We start from the raw sequence: 21,524 nt of genomic DNA, 5'->3' as shown, positions 1-21,524 counted from the left end.
TATCTACATCAACGAACGTTGCTGTCTATTCTGGTAGCCTAATGACCACCAAAGTGAATTGCTTGGTGACTGTACGCTTCCTGGTTTGGTGCTCTCATACACACACAGAACCCTTCCACAGTTCAGATTATTTCACTCATGATGAGTTCAGAAGAAGCAACAAACAGTGAAGTTTTTAAATTAATTTTGTCTCTGAAGATGCAGTCGTTTCTTACAAAAAAGAGATGCTCTCAAAATCTTGTTTTGGGAAATTTGCATCAGTTGTCTGCTTTACACAGTTTCTATTGAGAAAAGATGATGTTACATCGCTGCGTTTTTTTAAGTAGCAACTGAAAAGAAAAGCAAGTTAAACCAAACACATAATACCTTTTTCCCTTCCTAATTTCTGATTCTCACTCTCCTTCCTAAATTTAGGCAAAATTAGGTTCCAGTAAAGGAAGTGTAGTGAAATTAGATGGAGCTGGCTGAAACCCAAGAGAGGTAAAGAAAATTTCATATGTCCATATCTCAAGCTCTGAAATACAAAATTCCATTTAATGTGGAAGACAAGTCTCAACAATTTTGTATTTCCTAATATAACTTTAACTGAATTAAACATATAATTCATGTGATTCTTTAGGCAGCTGGTAGAAAACTACCTGCAAACTATTTAAAAATTGCATTTCATATAAATAATACTAAGATTTTTCAATGTGTCTTTAGATGGCACTATCACAAATATTGTTATCATTAGATATTCTAGAAAGGTGTAGGTTGCATGAACAGATTATGGTGAGGCTTGTTACCTTACAAGTGATGTCCTGCCTAAAATTTCCATCAGTCCCCAAATTTCTGTTCACCTTTTGGACTCTGTCTTTTTTACAAGTTTGAGAATTAATTCACTCTCGGTCTCTCCTAGTTAGAGCCCTGTTGGTATATCCTCTCTTGCTTTTCCTCTCATTCATCTGTCTAGATGCTGCTCCAGCACTTTGGCTTTAACTATTCCTCATATTTCCTTTAGCCCTCATAAAAGCATATCCCATTTTGTTTCCACATCCAGCCCAGCTTACGGTCCTCTAGTTACCCCTGGCTCTGCTCTTACCCTGCTTATGAAAATGCTGTAATAATTTTGGAGTGGGGAAGTAGGATCATATGGTTGTCCAAGTCTTATTTATATGCTTGTGGAGAAAGAGTAGCAAATCATATCTGATGTTGTCAGACAAATACATTGCACAAATAAATAATTTTTAAAAAAAATAAAATTGTAAAGACTAAACTAATTTCTATAAATCTACTCTCTCAAGTGAGTGTTGACAACTAAACCACTACAGCTTAATTTAGTCAAGAATTAATTTCTGAAGCAAAATAAAAATTCTAGTATTTCTGAAGGGGAGCAGGGAGTTTTAAAGTGAGAAAACATCAGAATAGTTCATATCCCAGCAGAAAAAATACCTTAATGGAATTTTCTAAAACATAAAAGGAGAAAATGATACCATGTCCGTTTATATTCAGGAGAAGAACTATGAAAAGTATCAATTCACGGCAAGCAGATATTCTTGGTGTACAGTAGATGTGCTTACTCTCTTTTTACGAAATAGTAGAATTAACTATTAGTAATAGTTTTAATTTAATATTCTGTATAACTCAAAACATGAGTCTTCCTTGGGACAATAAACTATAGTTCATTCTTTTAGGCATACTCTTCCTAAAAGGATTGCTCAAAATCGCTGTGAAAGAAAAGCCAAGATCTGTGGTCAAGCATAAGAAAATGGCAAATTTTGTGGTCTCACAAAGGAGGAGAGACTGTTGCATATTTCGATTATCTGTGGATTCAGATTTGGTGTTGTGACCTTGCTAAAACCTAGTAGCTCAATTCTCTTTAACCTTTCTGAATAATACAAAATCAGATATAATCTGACTGGTAAAACACGTTTTGAACAACTTATTTCCGGTTTGTATTCTGCCTGTTCTTGTGCATGTGCTTTGCTTTGATGACGTAAGTAGCCTCTAAATTAGTGGCACAACAGAGCCTTTTGGTTCCCTGGATTGTCGGTACTATACTGTATGCACCTTTACATTTGCCAATATATTTTTCATATATGTGTTTGAACATGATGTTTTCTTGTCGATAAGCTGGTTTAAAAATGAAATGTGGCACATGTTTAAGGTGTAAATTATCATTTTGTAATGTATGTAATATAAGATATCTCCAAACATATTAAAAATACCTGAAATATTTAAAGGGCCTGTAGAATGTATACTCCATTTGGGGAGTAAAAATGGAAAGATCAGTAAGGTGACAATTAAAACAATGCAGTTTCATGTATGCACTGTATTAGAAAGTGTCAAAAAAACAAAAAGATGCACTTATTGGTTGAATAGCATATAAAAGTGATTTTAAATGTACTTGTATTTTAAAATTGACAAGACAATAAAAAAGGGCAGCTTTTCCTGTCAGCAAATATTTTCTGTCTGTTGGTAAATGTGAATACATTGTAATTTTGCACGAGGCAATTTATAACAAGATATATATATCTCATATATTATACTTCCACAATTGTACTTCTATTGGCATTTGGGGGATAATTTCTGTCATTATATGAAGAGCTGTGATAGAATAGAATAGTAACAGTTCAGGAGGTTTTTTTAATTTTTATATTCTTATTAGAAACACTCACTGTTCCTTGAAAATAGAGCATTATTTTTTGAACACTGCAACTATATTAAATATTCATTAATATTAAAAAAAAAATTAAAAAAACCCCCAAAAACCCTAAAATCACGTGGAGATGGGATACAGTATATAAATTATATGGTATCCACCCAGTCCTGCATAAGTGGCAGGGGTTCTTATCTACTGAAAACATATTTTTGCTTGTTTAAAATGTAGTGACAGCGGTTTTGCCACAATGATACAGCTAAGCACAGGTATAATTTGGATTCTGCTCTGCATTAGCAGATTAAAACAGTGACTTTTTTTATAGCATAAGATATTTTCTCAGAGAGTATTTTGTCTAACCTATATTTCCCCTTCTTCCCAATTCTCTTTCAGATAGCGGTTCTGTGGATGAAAAGGTTTAAAATCACGTATTTATTATAGGGATCATGTATTTTGTTGATGTTTGTTTGTGACTTATTTGACTTGTTTGGTTCCTTCATTTTAGTTGTGAATTTGCATGTTTTTCCCAGCTTTCCACTCTTTTGTTCTCCTTTGAGCGTGTGGCAAACGTGTTGCACTTATAAACAGGATAACCCTCACTGTTGTGCTTATCGTAATTGCCAACACAGGGGTCTGCTACTGTCAAACATGATGTCTGGGATTTTGCCTCTAATTATTATTTATACTGCATACACTACAGGACTTAAAGGACAACAATATTTGGGAAGTAATATTTTATCTTCCCATGGGTTCTTGCAGTGTGTTTCACTAAATGCTGAATGCTACCAAAATGTATTCCAAAGCAATGGTTACTCTAGCTTTGGCCTGGAGCTGACCCTGCTAAACATTTTCATATTAGGTGTTACGTGTTTGATGCAGTTAAATTCTGTTCAAGACTTACTAAGAGCAACTGAGTAACTATACTTTCTTTTGATCTTTATTAAAGGCTCGGATAGTAAGTAGAAGTTCCTTGGATACTTCCAAGCTTTATGCAGTCCAGGCATTTAGTGGGTAAGTGCCAATATGAGTGTGAATTTTGTTATTTCTATCTGCAATTAGTTTCATAACTTTATAGTATTTTTTCTAAGTTTTGTTCTTTTAAGGAATTGAATTAATTTAAAAGGAAGATAGTGAGTTTCATTGTTTATGTCTTCTTTTAAATTTTTAAGTACTTAGTTTTTTAGAAATTGATACAATTCAGTTACACAGATCAACGGGATAACAAAATTTTTTACCTCTTTATATACAAAATAAATACCCTTTAAAGCTGTAGTTTGATTTAATGTCTTAATTTTAGTAAATGTGTACTAATATAATAGTATCAGTCTAATATCTTAAATCTAAAAGGTCAAGGGAGAAAGATCTTCCAGTTGCTGAGAGAGAATATGGCAGAAACCTGTACATTTTGTCTGGTTGTCTCCAGATGGGCTATCTTACATCCAGTTCTAGGGATTCCTTCCTTTCAGGAAAATCTCTCCTTCCTATTTTGAATACCTTTTTATTATTCAGTTTGGCAAGGAAAAAAAAGCCATTAGTAAAGTTTATCAGTTATATTAGTTAACTATTTAAAAGGTACATTATCCTCTTGGTGGTGTAATATATAAGCACTGTTTGTTATAATTATGCTTTGTTACAAAGATAAGGTGATGAGATCAAATTATCTAATTTATCTTCCATCTTCTCATTTGTACATCTTAAAGGCTATACAACAGAATCTAGACACTATGGAGTTTTTCCATTTGGATTCCTATGTTTTGGGGTTGTTTTTTTTTTTCCTGAAATGTACTAATGGTATTAATTTGCTTAATATAATTCATGTACTGCTGTGGAAAGTATAGTTAGGGTAACATTGGCACTTATTGATAAACCTCAAACAAATTTAAGAGCACTCTCCAGCTTTACAGTGGCTTTGGTACTTATTGTATAGTTTGTCATACCTGGAAGTGTATTTCTTCCTTTTCCAGCTTATAGAAACTTCAGAGTTGCTGTAAAAGTGTGAGCCCATATGTGATGTTATGCAGGACTAGTTGCTGAATGCAATGTGAAACATTTTAAATACTGTAAGAGATAATTGATGTGGGTTTTTTATTTACTTGCCCTTTGGCATTAGAATAAAATTATAGTTTACTTCTCTTGGCTCACAATGACACATTGCTCCCACTTTGATCAGTTGCAGCTTTCTCATAAGGTCAAAAAGGTTTAAAATATCTCATTACTAAAATTATAAAAACTTTGGCCTTGTATATTAATCAGCACTATTTCTTACCATGGCAAAACAACTTCCCCTTCTTTGAATGGGATTTTCTAAGTACTGTATCTGTCTACATTTTAAAAATAGAACAATATAAGTGGTGTGAATTTTCTTTCCTGACTTCCAAATGCAAAAAATTAGTAGTTCTGTTTGAATTATATTGTTCGTCAGCAAGGAACCTAGCACATCTGAAGCAACTTTGTTTCTCTTGATTAGATTACTGATTTGAATACATTTTCAGCAATGCATTAGGAACAAAAAAATTTACTAAAGCTCTCTATGCTGGTGTTCACATTATTCTTCTAATGGAATCATGGATGGCTTTCATCAGAACATTGCAGCTGTGCCAGCAAATTATGACAATAACCTTTTGATCTGATGTGTGACAATTTATATTTGGTGGTGGCTTTGTTGGAAAAAATTAGTGCATATCCGAACCAGAAGGCATCACAGAGGCAGCTTCTGATGTTTGCCTCAAATTCTCTTTGTCGTATATCCTTCTTTTCTCTTTCGTGTTATGCAATGTCAATGCATTTTTGCTGATAGGCTTCAATGGCCTCAATTTGAGTAATTTATGATTTGAGGCATCACAAATAGTAACATACATCACCACTGAGAAGCAGTAATCTGACATCTTAAAAACTACACAGTGAGCTGTGATCTACCGAAACTAAGAATGATCATACTCGGAAGTATTAGTGTGTAAGCCTGGCACAAAACTTTGGGTTTTGTGTATTAAAATAAATAAAAAAGCTGTTCATATGAAATACATTGTAGAAATTGACATTCTCAGATACTTTTATAGGTGCTGTTCAGTGCAGAAGTGTATATTACATTCAATGCTGTATTCTTAGAATAAGAAGAAATGGTTTTTTCTCCAGAAAAATCAGAAATCCAAGACTGAAAATAAAGCTAGTCCAAATCTGTCTTGGATTTATCGTCTGTGGTTTTTAGTGAATGAACTTTGATCACTGCATGTGGTTCAGCTTTCATCGCTAGAGAATTGTTTCTTCACATAACCAAAATCTTAAGGAAAGTTTACAATTTCATATTTTAATTTTTTTTTTTACTTATTTTCCCTTCTTTAAGTAACCTACTTCTTGTTGCTCCATTGCCTTGTATTGTTTGCGTCCCCCCCGTCCCCCCCATAAATAAGCTTGGTAAGAGAGAGCTCATTCTGTCATATTGCTTGTAATCCACAAAACCAGAAGACAAACAGTTTAATAGCTAGTTAATGTGTAGTTTAGGAATAGCGTTTTGTAAGTAGACTGAGTGTAGGTACCGACAATCAAGTATTGATATCTATGCATGCAGGAAGCTGCATGTGACCATACAGTTTTGCTATATGCAATACTTTCTATACCAATTACTTAATTACAGTTTCCTAATAGATGTAGGACTTAGAAAAGTAGTGTACAAGAGTGTATAGAATTCTTGGGGTTTGTGGGTTGCACACAAAACCCAATCTCATCGAAGTAAGGAGAGCTTTTACAGCTGACAAGGACTATACAGATAGAATTTGCTTTTTTTATGCCCTCTGTTCCATTCACAGGTGAATAAATTCAAACATGGAATCCTCAGAGAATAAGGTGTGTCAATCCCTTGTACAGATATCCTGTAATCACTGCATAGGACTACTTCAAATGACTGACAGTAGCTCAATACTAGCTCATGTTTTTAGATTAAACCTTGCTACTTTTGCTGACAAAGTTTAGACTGGGCCTCTACTCCCTTTGCTGTCTGCAGTATCTTTGTGCAAGCTTCTGTTTCACCAGGTCTACCTGAAACCGGTGATGCAATTTTAATTTAACTTCTCATTCAGCTGAAGAACTCTGACATCTCAAAGACTGTTGTGGCTCTGTTTTAATCACGTTTTCCACTCTACTCCTGCATGCAAAAACTAATCCTAAATTCTAGAATCCGTCAGCATCTTCACTGCCAGAATAACTGGCTGCAGCCTTAGCTATGACTCCTTTTCCCTCTTACTCTCCACAAAACGTGTTGCCATTTAAAGTCAGAGGAGATTCTCTCCCTCACAACCTTTGATACCTTGCTTTATCTGTATAGAAATATCTTAATTGCCTCTTTTCTTCCATGCTGTTCCCTCTCTCAGCACAATACTGTGAACACACCTCACATGCACCAGCACATCCCAAGTCCATAGCATAGACTGCAACTCATCATTCTCTGCAATGATCTCTGCTTGGCTGCATGAAATGAGAGAAAAAGCAAAGATGCAAAAGAAAAGGCAAAGACCAAATTCAGTTTTCCTGGGATTTCTCATGCTACGTCTCTGCTAAAAGGCAAAAACTCCATCTTTCCTATTCTTTCCATGCCAGTATATCTTAATTTTATTTTTCTTCTTCATTTTATTGAAGATGAGACACTTTAGAATTCATCCTTTCATCCTTTTTGAAAAGTACATGGAGGTCAGCTGGGTTTTTCATCGTGTATATGAATCTAGGGTAGTACTGGTTTACTTTTTCCAGAGACTTGCTCTGTATTAAATCACTGCTTGCCCGATGGCAGTCATGTCAGACTGATAATTTTACCACATGGCCTAATCCATTCTGAAATTTGTTAATGGTACACAAATGGTGCTGCATGCAGATGATTATTTCTTTCCTTCAGTGGCGTGTTCTCAATGGTAAAACAAATTTATTTTTCTTGAATTCTCTGATAAATTCAAATACATGATTGTTATGCAGAATATCTTCAGAAGCACACAAAAAATAGTCAACATTACAGGGTTTTTTTTTCTTGCCTTGAATGATAACTTGTGTGCCTTCAACTTTATCATCTTGTACGTCAGGATGTTGTTGGGTTGTTATTATTGGAGATGGGGAGAGGAGTAGAGAATTTAATGTATAACCTACATAACACGAACAGTTTGTCTATGGCTGCAGTGTTTAATGTTGCAAAGACTATACACAAAGACTAATACTTCACTGTCAGTACAGCATTGCCCAGTTTGTTAGTTCTGGTATTGTAGCTATTCTCCTGTTTTTCAACAAAATTTGATCTCACAGTCCAGATCAGAATATTAATCTTTACTTCCAGCTGATAGCCAACAATATTTGCATACTTATGGAGCTCTTAAATGTTATTAGAAGGATTCAGTTTGTTCTCGTACTGACAATTTGTGCATAGGAGAATTTCTAGTTCATATCCTCAAAGTTGGGACTCTTCCAGTAAAGGTGCAAGAAAGAGTACTAAATATGCAGTTGTCTAAGAAAAAGATTGAAATGTGTGTTTTCAGTGCACAGATGTATATTAGTGGAGCTGTATTATCCCACTGGATCTCCCTGTGGATTCTCCTACTCTCCACTTAAAACTGAAATGAATTTTCCCAGGCAGGTTTACATTTACTGTTCATCTATCTGTGAGATATGAGTGTGTTGGTGGGTCAGCATTTCCATGTCTCTACTGGATATTGTTCACTTTTTTGTGCACCAATCCCCTTTTGTGCTGTTACCTTTTTGTCTGTGTCCTTGAAATGATTTTTTTGTTTTAATTAGTTCTGTAATTTCTTTCCTTTATATAGTGCTTCTAACTAAATATTTATATTGGGGAAAAAAACTAATTAACAGCATTTAAAAATGTTTTAAAAAACCAAAATGCTATATCTGCTCTACTAACAGGAGTAACATGGAAATAACACTGCCTCCCAATTGCTTTCCCCCACCCCTCAATACATGCAGGAGTACAGTGTCTATTACCTTTACCTGTGTGTGTCTGTATCCACAGGCTACCATTCTTCAGCCTAAATGGCAATGGTCAGAATTTCTGATGCAGCCCTTCTTTAGCGTATTACCTTGCTTATGCACTTTCCCTCTCTCTTCCCACCAAACTCAAAACATAAATGCATAGGTTCATAATAGCTCCAAGCTCCTTCATTGCAGCCTTTCATACTATTAGCTCCTCCCAAGTTTAAAAATATGGTCGTCGTCATTGTCGTTCTCTTCCTTTGAACCCCACCTCTCAAACAATCCTGACATCTCAATCCACTGCAAGGCCACCACTACCTGCTCCAGCCAAACCTTTGCCAAAGCTGCTCTTTTCCTTGTTTCCCTTTAATCTTCAAAAAGAAAGGAACAGTCACTGTTTATCCCAAATTACACAAATGGGCAGCTGTTGGACCCAGATGAATTTAAAGTTTGATAAAAGATTCACAGGTTCCTCATAAAGTGAGAATTCCTATAGCCTTAGTGCAGTATAACTGGAGAACAATTCTGAAAAATGAAAGCAATGTTGCAGTTGTGGAAAGATATATTCTTTCCCTCAAAAAAAAAAAAAATTTAAAACGGAATTGAGGTTTTAGTGGGGGGTTGGATGTTTGGGCTTGTTGGTTGTTTTTCTGGTTGATTTTTTTTCCTTTTTCTTTCTTGTTGAGAACTGTTTTGCCTGTAACTAAGCTTAATCACATCAGAAATACAAGGAAAGCAATTAATGATGCTCCAGGGTCTACATAAGGTAGTAGAGAAGTAGCCAATAACTGGTCTTAGCCTGGCTTCAAACTTCCCACAGTTGACATATCTCTGATACTTGGAACCTCTCTTGTTTCAGCAAAGATTTTAATGTGTTACTTGTATTTCAAGATAGTTTAGGAGGAACAAGTTTGAGGTTTGTTTATTTTTGGTAATGCTTCTGCAGATAATCACCAATATACCTTGATACGGTATTCATGTTTGGTTTTCTACCCATTTTTTTCAGTGCAGGTAAGAGTTCTTGTCTAGTTCAGCTGTAATTTGATTTTTTCAAACAGCAAAACAAATTTTTTCAGGACAGTGTGCTGGTAGATTGCATGGCTGCTTTTCCATTCCCTGATCAAGCATTTTGTATTTCATCTGACAAGCTATGAGTAAGGAAATCACATCTCACTTTCCAGCAGTTTGTATACTGAGATTTCTAGACATTCTTCATTAAAATGACTCATGATAATAACAAAGAAACATATGCTTACATTTGATGATAATAAAGAAAAAACTTTGTGAAATGATTCAGTGAAGGACTTAGCCCTGATTAACTGCGTGTTTGAGGTAAAAGTCACCTACTTTTCTTCTGTATGCAATAGAGATGCCTTAAATACATAAAGTAGGTAAAACTTGCACTTCATTTACATTGGCATTTTGTCCCAGTTACAGCAACTAAAGACCAACAAGATACTTCAGTGGAATTAGTATAAACTCCCAGCATAATCCAGTTTAAAATACACTGTAACAAGTAACAGCTATGAAGCAAACGGTCATCTTTCCTATGGTAGGAACTGAAACCAGTAAAGGTGTAAGAAGTCCTTAGAGTCTCAGTTTTTTTCTATGATCTTTACTATGCACTGATTGAATGCTGGGTGAAGAAGTGGCAGGAAGTAATATTGTCTTATGAGAGTTCATCTGGTCACTGAGTTATTGCACAAAAGAAATAAGATTAGTTTCCTTTATAAGCTGCAGTTTCCAAATTGCAGTTCTTCCCTGAAGTCTGGTTAGTTTCTTTAATATCTTAAAAGTATTCAGGTGAATAAGTATGTATGTGTAAGAACTCTCTGGCATTGCCATATGTCGGCAATTAAGAGAGTTGCAGAACCAGCTGATAGAATGCATAAACTTCCTGGTAGTAGCTACAGTACTGCCCTAGTATCATCAGAAGAGGTGGTGAAGCTCATTTAAAACCAAAATGTTTCATGTCCTTAATATTTTGCAGATGATAGCTGGAATGAGTTTTAGTAATACTTTTTTTTTTAAAAAAAATAACAAAATGGGCACTTCTCGACCACTTTTAAGCAAATATTTGTGATTTGTACAGGTACACAGAGAAAAAAATCAGATCTAGACACTTCTGCTAAGCTGAACTTGAGCTTGAAATCATAATGAAAAGATTGTGGGGGGAAGTACAGATTGAGTAGAAAACTAAGCTATTTAAAGAGACAGAGGTATGAGTTATAGCAAATTACTGACTGAGCATAAATTACACCACTAATGTCATAATAAAATATCTTTTTATTATGTAGTCATCTGTCTTGATTCTGTCATTCGTGCTGTTCCCTCAAAAGCCACGTTGTCCTTTTCTTTCTTTGGTAACATCAGCAGCATTCTTAATTCAGACATAATTTTTTCTCCCAGGAAAAGACTATTAGTCATTCTTGAATTTGGATTTTTCTTTTCCCTTGCTATATGCTACTTCTTACTTATCAGAAAAAAAAAGGAATGCAGTAAGAACCTCAATTTTAATCGTATTTTGTGCTATCGAGCAGAATAATAGATGGAAGCAATTTTACAGATGTTGCTTGTCAGAAGTATTTCTTTGTGGCATAAGAATGTCTTATACACGGGACAAGTTGTACTCACCGCTGATGGAACTGCTCCTGAGTAACAGAGAGCCCTGAGAATCTGAGTTTCTGAGTTTATCCTTTAGTCTCTGTACATTTACTTTTCACAGCCTCAGAAATGTTATTTTGTTTCTGTCATGCTTTTGCTGAGATTTGTAGATGTCTGGAAGTTGCAATTTAGGTCTACCTTGATTTTTATGTTCTTGAAAAGAAAATTCTAATATCAAAATTTTGCACCAAAGACTGTTTATGTGAAAATATAAAGGAAATGCATAAACAGTCTATGAATCCTTTTTTCTTTCTTACCTAATGGTGCAGGTGCATCAGAAGGAGGTATGGGAGAAACAGATTATCTCCTAAATTTATAGGATAAGAGTTAGGATAGTGCTTGGAAAGTGGTAATGCTCTTAAGGGTTAAGTAAACTCTTATCCATGATGATACAGCGTGCTGAAAGTTCACAGCTACATAGTTATCTGGATTTAAAAGAGAAATTAAGTTTTGGGGTTTTTTTTGTAAGATACAGTATCACCACTTTCATTAGGGTGTCACTGATGTTTCAGTATTGCTTTTAATCTGTTTCATCTCTTTCTACTTCAGGAAGTTTTTATTCTTATTTTGATTAGATGCTATGATAATGACAACCACAGAGATGCATATTGTCAAAGGTAAACTAAGTGTAGCGTGTTATTACCTCATCTGGTTCTAGGAAGGTCTCCATCCTGTTTTTGCAAATGAATTTGTCTTGTAGAACTTCCTATCTCCACCTTATAAATTCTTACAAGCTTTATGCAAATTGGTTTTTTTTCTTTCCTTTGTTGGTGTGTCTTCATTATGGTCGTATTGATACTAAGGAAACCATTCCCACAGACTTCAAGGTTAGTATAGGGAATTCAAAATGAGTCCTTGGGTTTATGTTATTGCAAAAGTTCTGCTAAGGGAGAATTAATTTTGAGAAGGATGTTCAGATTTCTCTCTTCCCTGTAAATGTTGAGACCAGATTTTCCTTCTAGACAATTTTTGTAGCACTGTGAATACTCCGTCATTAGTGTTACTACTGATTTGCTGTGGTGTAAGGGTCAAGAATATCAGCAAATGTAGTTTTAATGCTATTTTGCTGGTGCTTGGGTTTTAATTTTTAATTTTTTTTTTTAGTTTGGGCCTTAGGAAATTTTTTTTGGGGGGTGGGGGGGTTGGTTGTGGATGTTTGGGTGTTTGGGGTTTTATGTGGGGTGTTTTTTTTCTTTTCAAAATATTGAAAAAAAAAAAATAAAGGAAAAGAGTTCACAAGTTGAAATGGTGGCACTCTGAGGCCACGTCGCCTGAGGTTAGCATAAAGCCATTTTAGTTGGCTAGCATCATCTCCTTGTGAAGTGACAAGAAGCATGACAGGAAAAAGAAATCAGGTCAGAACTTCTTTGCAAGCCACTTTATTTTTTCTAAAAGCTGAGATGGCCCCAGAGGCCTGTTAGCACAATTTAGGGTATCTGTTGGTCTGCTTCGGTGTACGTCTGGGGATGAAGCATTCAACAGATTTGTGATCAGAAGGCGGCAGAGGGAGACTCAAAGCTGTAGTCATGAAGTCTGTTTTGCTGCCTCAGCCAGAATCTGAGCGTCTGGCAATATATCCTAATGTGTGATTAATTCATATCTTTACTATAGAAATATGATTAACAAATGTAATTTCAAAATTTTCATGACATTAATATGCATACTCATTTGAGCACACAGCCTGTCAAAATTTGAGTGAACATAGTCCTTTCGTATAGCCTAGTCTACCCCAAAACTTTCTGACAGCTTCTTGAATTGGCCAGGATAACAGGTTTTCTTCTGTGCAGGGATTTGGCTCTTTTTTTTTCCTCATTTCTTAATATAGTAATTTTAGCTCATATTAAGACTCTTTTAATCCAACTTTCATTTTCAGAGAAAGTGCTAGGTATTTCTTTGGTGGCATTTTAATATACCAAGGACCAGGAAAAGCTGTAAATCCAGTTCTATAATTACTTTTATAATGCTGGTATTTTCTCCCAGTACTCATATACAATTTTAGATCCCCAATTTCAGCTTTCCACTCCAGCAAAAATTATGTATTGCTACCCAAGTGTGGATTTGTGGGTCTTCAGACAGTGTGGCTGTCTCATAATTATTTTCATTAACTTGCATGGTGCCATTGTGATGTTTATACAAAAGCCGCTGACTACATTTTGTGGTTATAATATGCAGCAATGACATGTTTCTTCTTCCCTTCCTCACCCCCTAGATCAATCTTCAAAAAATTCATCTCAATTTTTATGAGATCAGACCAGCATTATAAGTTATTAAAGCTGCCTAGGTGTTTTATTTATCACATTTAACTACATAAGTTTAATTATATTATAAAACAGACTCATCTAATCCTAAGAACTTCAAGAAAATTAAGTATCCCAGTAACCTAAAATATATGTTCAATACTGAGTGATTTAAAAAAACAAAAGAGTGAAACCTCACCTCTTCATTTTCATCACTCTTTTCATCTGGAGATTAACTCACACAGAATTTAGAGAGTGGCTGTGATTGTTTCCAAATTTTTTGTGCCTAGGAATGAAAAAAAGAAGAAAAAGTAAAAACTTTTTTATATTAAGTAGTGGGGTGTTTCATTTCTTAATGACAAAAATACAAACTTTTTTGCAATGATTTATTTTGATCAAATATAGCTATTGTGACATAAGATTGATGCCTTTCAGAAAATTACAATTGTTAAATATTTGTAATATTACTATAACTTGAACTGTAATTTTCAGAAAGCCACTAGTGAACATGTACAGTGCCACAACTCTTAATTTGTAATTCAGTCCTCCGAAACTGAGGACTGAATTGGGGGGGGAAATGTTTGGAAGTTTTTGGACAGTTAAATCTATCAAGTATACGGCAGAGTACCACACTAAGAATCACAATTTCCAAATAGAGTTTTGAATAGTTTAGTAGAGGAACTCTCTGCTTATATGGGCTGAAAGTTCATCAAGTCCTCATCTGAAAAAAAAAAAAAAAGGTACATGTATATACATATATGCATACATATAGATCATCTGTCACATTCTTCACCATGCGGGCTACCTACCAGTTACAGAACTACATGTTTTACTGTTGGGACTTGCATCTGGATTGCTATGCTGAACTGCCAGTCCAGAAAAAAAATCAGATTTTATTGGAAGATATTATTGTTTTCATCAGAGTTCATTTTCAGTGTTTTGATTATAGCTTTCAAGTCCTATGTTTGTAATAAAGAAAGAATAATTTAACTTGAGTGGGCCTGATGAATGTTAGCAGGATCAGATTAAATAGGGTATTATTGTTGTTGCTGTGACTAAGTGGAAATGATTTATAGTAATGTTTTAAAGCTATTCATGTGACTAACATTCTTCAGAATTTATTGACAGCCCAAATATTTGAGAATCTCTACAAAGAATATTTCTTTATAACTAAAGTACAGACAGGTGCAATCTAAATAATCTTAAAATGTCATGTGGCACCACATGTCAGCATAAGGCAAATCAAATTCTCTCTGGAAAATTGCACCAGAACTGCATTCTCCTCGCACTGAAAATGTATTTATGCTTTTCTCCCCTTTATGTCCTGTCGGGTTTTGACTGACGTTACCTAATGAATTTACCAGCTCCCAGTTTAGTTACAAATAAATAAAAATAAATCAGTTCCCTAGTAGATGAGTCCTGATGTGGTAAAACTCCAGACTAATTATTTTTCTGTTGTCTAGTTGCTGGTGGAGATGAAGCAAAGACAATTGATGGTGTAGGGTGACAGTTGATCTGATTAAGTATTTGTGCGTGAACCTAGCACAGCACCATATTCTGTACTATATCTAAAGACAGTCAAGGAAAATGAGTCCACAGAAGCCCTAGTCAAGACTATGAACCAGAATTGATCAACCATAGGGAAAAACGTCTTACTGCTGTCTTAGCCAGTTTGGTCACGCTACAGGGCAGTTACAGTATTTCAGGCATAGTGTACCATTCACACACCGAGCTCTCATTTGAGTATAGAGAAAAATGTCCTAATGGGCAAAAGGTAAGAAATATCATTTCACCAAAACTGGACGGTTCCAGAGAGTGTAGGACTATTTGTACCATTCCTTTTAAATTCTTTGCAGTAATTACATAAATGTGTTACATGAGAATCATTAATTTTTCTATTTTATACATTATTTTTTCCTTTTGCCTACAAATATTCTTTGGACCAACAGGCCTCTGTGCTGTACAGGAAATCTTTACTGGGTCAGTCACAGCTGTTAACATATCTTTTATCCAAGGCAGTGAATAGCTCAGAAATTATTAATCCACTGTAAGGTCTCTGGCTATTTGAAACTGGTTGTTGCTTTGTGATATGATAGTGAAATGTGGGTTTGGGGGTTTTTTTGTTTTTTCTAACTAATGTGAAAAGGGATACAATTTATGGAAAAACTTTAATATTTATTTGGAGAAAAAAGTGCATTGCATTTTCATCATCTAACTTTGGCACCATATGAAAAATGGTACTACATTATTAAGACAGAGGAAAGATCTCTGAAATCTACGTGGCTGATGGTGTTGAGAGAGCTGAGCATGGGGCTTCTAGAATTTCATCTCAGTTCTATTTGAATTTGTGGAGAAAGATCCTTGAATCCACAGTCTGTTTTAAAGTTCAAATTTGGGTATTGAATCTTGTGTATATCCGTGTAAATATTGGATCTTTGTCAAGGTCTTTGAAGGTATGTTGAACTGCAAGATGAGCCTGAACATTATATTTATTCTTTTTAAATCCATATGAAAAACAGTGTTTGGAGTGCCCTTGTTTATTACAAGATATGAGAAATGGGCTGTGTTCCCTCTATGGGGTTTATTTGTCTATCAACAACTCCCAGTGTATAACATCTAACTTACTTTTGAGCTTGAATATTTGGCAGCTGTGATGAGTGCTACATCACAATAATACACTCAGGGACTGGAGTGCAGCAGTATTTTCTGACTCATTTCTAGTGTTAGCTTTAACAGTTAACAGTTCCTTGATGCTAATTGATCTCTTGCCTCCACAGCACAGATTTCAGTGTTATCTATGCCACAATACCTATTAGTTTTGCCCCAAATGTTTGTTTCTGCTTTGCGGTTTTGTAAGTTTATTTTTCATTCCATCTTAGGGATTTGTCCCCTGCTATGTAAAAGTACTCTTTGACATTAAGGATAGCTTCTCAAATTCCTTTTGCAATTTATTCTACTTGGAGATCTGCTCTCTTAGGCTGTTAGCCCAGATTTTCTCTATTCATTTCATCACTCTCTTATGGTGTAACTGCACTTGAGTCTCACATATCTTAGAGACAGGACTTGGGGCAAGAAGGCACCTCCGTTTCTCTGCAGATCAGAAGCTGGACCTGTCCACGGTACTGATGCTGCCAGAGGTGAAGTTTTACCAGAACTTCAAAGTATGGGAATTATTGAACAGAAAGTGAACAAATACCTCCAAAAAATATGTGTGCCATTATGCCATTTTACCTTTCCTCTCCTCTGGTTTCAGTTCAGTTAAGCTTCACCCAAGCTGAACTTTTCAAGTCCCCTATCAAGCGCACTTCAAGAAAGTAAATTTGGTGTTCCGCATCTATTGAAAGTAAAGCATGGAAATAAATACTGCCAGCCTATTGCTGTGTCCGTTTCTTCCAGAAGCCTATGGAATAATAATAAGACCAAATAGAACCCCATTGTATTCCCAGTGAGAGAGAAAAAGTATTGTAGGCTTTGCCTTAAAAACAAAACAAACAAAAAACCCTGCAAGGACAAACCAACAAAAAACCCCACCCCACAACCCGACCCAAAACCCCAGTGATACAGAGTCTGACCAAAGGCCCATCTGGCACAGCATCCTGCTGCTCCTGACACTGCACAAAAGTGGATACCTAGGAAATTGTCAGGAAAGTGTAAGCATAGCATAAGATGGTATTTCTTTAGGATACTCTCCTAGCCTTCTAGTCTTCTAATAATTTGTAATTCAGAGATCGCTTAAACCGGAGTTAGTGTCCTTTTTTATAACACCTATTAATGTATTTCACTTCTCTTAAATAATTCGGAGTTTTGATTTATGAGTTCTGTTGGCTTGTGTTGATTCATTTTGAAGATGTTAGCAGTGGAGACATCAGAGTAGAGGTGTATGTCTGTCCCTGAACTGCTTACAGTCTGGCATACTAGCATAACCCAGCATTGATCTCAGTTCGTATCAATATGCCAGGCTGTAAATCGTGACAGCTGAGGTCTCTGATTCATAATTCCTTTTGGATTTAGCTGCAGCTGTGGAACTATAACATCTATATCCAACAGGAATCAACCAGAGTCTTGACTTAAACAAATATGGGATTTGTCAACTCTACTAGTGGCAAGGGGTTGTAATCCTCAAGTCAGAAGAGGAGTATTTGGGACAAAGTATTGAATCTACAGAAGGAAGTGAAAATTCTGTCACTAATTTCAGTTAAATATCTTTTCACTCAATAATTGTGATATGTATAAATAAAAGGAGGGCTTTCAGATGAGAAACTGTTTGCTGTGACGTGTATTTCTATCTTTACATATAAAAAAAGGTACAAGAACAACTGAAAAGGGTATTCAAGACAGTGCCAAACAGAAGGAGCACGGAGGGGAAAATGTTTGGTCTTGAAAAATATGGCATCCTAGCTTCTCTGAGAGTTTCAAAGTATCTCTGAATTAGATCTGACAAGGTATATAGCAATCTTCCAACATCCACTGTGGAAAAAATGCAAGATGAAAATGCCTGTATTGCCTATTCTGAAGAGTCAGGGAGAATGAGGCATATTGTTACCCAATCAGTATGTATTCCTTTAAATTCTGTTGGTGTGTTAGCCTTTTATTCTTTGAAGTGGCTCCAAGTTGTTCTTTGCTGTTGTTTCCAAGTTGTATCTGAGATCTAATATGGGGTTAAATGTGTGCTTAATGAAGAAGTTTAAACCGGGCAACAGAAAATAATGATGGTCACCATGGAATTATCTTAAAATCTGACAAGTTCTATTTTCCATATTCCCATGGACTCATATGAGATGTGATTATGTATTTAGTTAGATATTTTACTCAATTTTGTATCAAATTTAAGACAATAATGATATCCTGTACAATGTCGGGCTCTATCTCAGCCCCCAGATACACAAGTCTTTTTGATGGAAAGGTACTGTTAGAACTTCTAAATCTGTGGTAAAATGTTTTAGGAGGTATTAGCTACTCTTTCCTTTGGGTGAATGCCAGGAGAAAGTCAGCCACAGCAGGAACACTCTCATTAATTTTTCATAAGAATTAGACCACTTACCTTCCTTAGCTGATAATTATCAGAAGGTCTTAAGCATGCAAACTTGTAAGCCTCAGGTTTATATTTTCTTCTTTGTCTTTTCATCTCCTACAGTGGGCTGTATGGAATTGATAGCATGCCAGACCTGCGTAGAAAGAAATCTTTTCCCATTGTTCGAGATGTGGTAAGTAACTTGTGATGCCATGAAACTGTTGATTCATTTGTCAGTTGTCTAGATCTTTCTTGTAATTACTAGTGTGCATGTGAGTGATAGTTTGTCAACAACTGGTTTATGGAAAAAAGGTATCTTGAGAGAATGGATTGAGGCCAGTAAATGATGCAGTTGTTATAATGTGCTAGATAAGTTTGAATATCCCATGGCATATTTAGATATTACTTGCGGAGTCAAGTAATGTGCATTTCCTGCAATAATAAACTGCTCGTGAATTAGCTTACAAAGACAGCTGTTATTGAGTGCTTGGGATACCGTTTGGCTTGATTTATTATGATATATTGATTTATTATGATACTGAAAGAGGAAGAAAGTTCCTTTTAAAAAGCAACCCTGTTTCAGTGTGAATGTTTTAAAGATTTATGCATACTTTTGGTACAAGATGAAACATGTTGTTTTAGCAGTCATTGTAGACAATAATAATCTAGGCAAATAAATTTCAGAAAGGTGAAAAGAATGGCACTTCCTTTGAGATTTATTCTGACTTCCAGACTAAACAACATTAAGTAGAATCTCTCTGCTCTGAAGAATTTTAAGTGCCATTCACATTTCTCTTTTTCCTGAACTATAGAATTCATAAGTCAATAAAATATATATTTAATCTCTGGTGGTGAGAGTCTCTAAACCAATTTCTCATTGTAAAGAAAGGGAATCAGCCAAAATAAGTTATTGTTACAGTTGTCTCATTCTTTGCCAAATTATTGCCTAATGTATTCTCAGCTGCTCTGTTCAGTTACTCTACAGTGATATACCATACTGTCTGAAGGGTCACACAGAGAAAGCACAGCAACCATTTTAGAGTAGAATTCCTTCTGAAATCAATGAAAGGTTGTCAATTTATGACATAGTAGAGCCTGCATTCATTGAAACCATCTCTTTGACAGCAGATGCTCCACTGTAAGTTGTATTACACGAGTATAATTTACAAACATGTTATGATGGTTTTATGCATATTAAATAGCCCTTTGCTTGATTCTTAATTGTTGGAACTATTTACAGACAGGTATTGCTCAGAACAAGTTAAGACATCAGAATCTTAATATTAACTATTCACTTTGGGAAATATAATAATTATCACAGTGAAACAAAAAAGAAAATTCACATTTTGAATGGTGGAATAAAACTTTCATTTTATTATTCTAATGTGTCAATGATTACTATGTAATCTGTCCAGTCATTGAAGGATAACTCCTCTTGAAGGAATTCTACCTTTAGTAAGTGGAAATTGCAGTTTTAAAACTGAAATTTGTTCTGCAATTTAACCATTATGGACTTCCAGTATAGCTCTTAACTATGTTCTTAAACTATATACTTCTTTAAAATAGTAAATTATATTACAATTCTGTTCTGCAGCTGTAAACCTAAGATAATTTTACCAACTTAAAAGGGAACTTATTTCAGACTTAGTGCAGATCATCTTCATCTTTGAAAGATTATTTGTATTCAAAGATAGGTGCATGTTAAGCAATCTCCTCTGAGCTTGTAATAGGTTGATTCCAAAATACCTCATTTAAATCGGTAACTTAATTCTCAAGTCCTTGTCAGATCTGATACATTGTAAATGATGTTTTTTATCTTTACTTATATGATGGTTTCAGAAAGATAAAAATCATGTTGTTAGAAAAGTGCTAGACTTTTTTGACACTCACTGAAATAGATATCATTTGATATCTTTTTTTTGTTGTCGCAATAAAGCTGACAAATTGTTAATATTCTTTGTAATTTCTTTCCTATCTCGGCTGGATTTTTCAGGCTATGGTAAGTGCTTTCATACTCATAAATGTTCTAAAATGTTCGTAATAACTCAGAGATTTCATGAATGTCATATTTTATGCTGACCTTTTATTGGAAAATAGAATTTTATGACCAAGAATTTAATCCAAATTGAAGTTCTGCCTTATGTGAATGTCTTGTCCTGTGCATCATATATGCCAAAATTATTAGAAAAAGTTTATGTTAAAAAGTTATCTATGTATTCCAAATATCCTTTCTAATGATACAAGCAGATTGTTTAGGACCCAGTCGTGATGCTTCCCCTGTGGAACTGAACAGCCTTACATACCTAGACAAAGAGATGTTGAAAGTGTTCCTTACTTTTAAATCCTCTTGTACCAATTCTGCATTGTCAGAGGAATCATTAGATAAAAGCTAAATATCTGGACTGTTTTACATTAAAATTGCTATTTGCAGTCCATTTTCTTAACTTCTTTAATCATTAATAGATAAATTTGATTAAATATTTTAATATCCATATATTAAATAGATAAACCATTAAAATAATGAAACAGAATTTGTTTATTTGTGGGTTTGTTTTTTAAAAAATTCTACTAAATAGAAATCACAATAATATGATTATATTCATTTATTTCACACTTGTGTAGTCCAGGAATTACGAATTAGTTGTGAGGAACTTAAATTATGGATGAACTTGTTTGGTTTTGTTTTCGTGCCATTTCTGACTTAATGGCTTAATATTCAGAATGATCTTAGAGGCTAGACAGGGCATGCTCTCATGCCTGTGTTATGAAAAAGAAATTTGAAGAAAAAATAAATGGTATTACAGTGGTGTCCAGTAATGATTGCATAGTTGAGTTGCTATTTCCTTTCTAAATCTGTTTTCTGAGCTTAACACTGCAGTTCTGCTGAACATTTCAGGATCAGACATCAGCTTTTTAAATAGAAAAAATTATGGGAAGGGGGTAAATAATTTCAGACAATAGCTTGTTTCCTTTCAAGTGATTTCCTCCTCCTTCCTGTCACTCTCCCTCCCCTTTT

General features: G+C 34.9%; 1 protein-coding gene across 4 annotated transcripts in view; it reads left to right on the top strand.

Moving 5' to 3' along the window:
* Positions 1–21,524, top strand: part of UNC13C (unc-13 homolog C) — a 217,713-nt gene that overhangs the window by 72,282 nt on the left and 123,907 nt on the right. For 3 of the 4 annotated variants that reach the window (XM_054836497.1, XM_054836499.1, XM_054836498.1), the window contains 2 exons: positions 3,585–3,649; positions 18,632–18,701. In XM_054836497.1, coding sequence (XP_054692472.1) covers positions 3,585–3,649; positions 18,632–18,701 — 135 coding nt within the window. Of the gene's footprint in view, positions 1–3,031; positions 3,055–3,584; positions 3,650–18,631; positions 18,702–21,524 lie in introns of all 4 variants that reach the window. The other variant, XM_054836500.1, reaches the window with a different exon arrangement.

The sequence above is a fragment of the Grus americana genome, chromosome 10 (genome assembly GCF_028858705.1).
Source record: "Grus americana isolate bGruAme1 chromosome 10, bGruAme1.mat, whole genome shotgun sequence".
NCBI classification, from domain to species: domain Eukaryota; kingdom Metazoa; phylum Chordata; class Aves; order Gruiformes; family Gruidae; genus Grus; species Grus americana.
The sequence above is the reverse complement of the archived record's forward strand: the minus strand, read 5'-3'. Positions and strand labels throughout refer to the sequence as shown.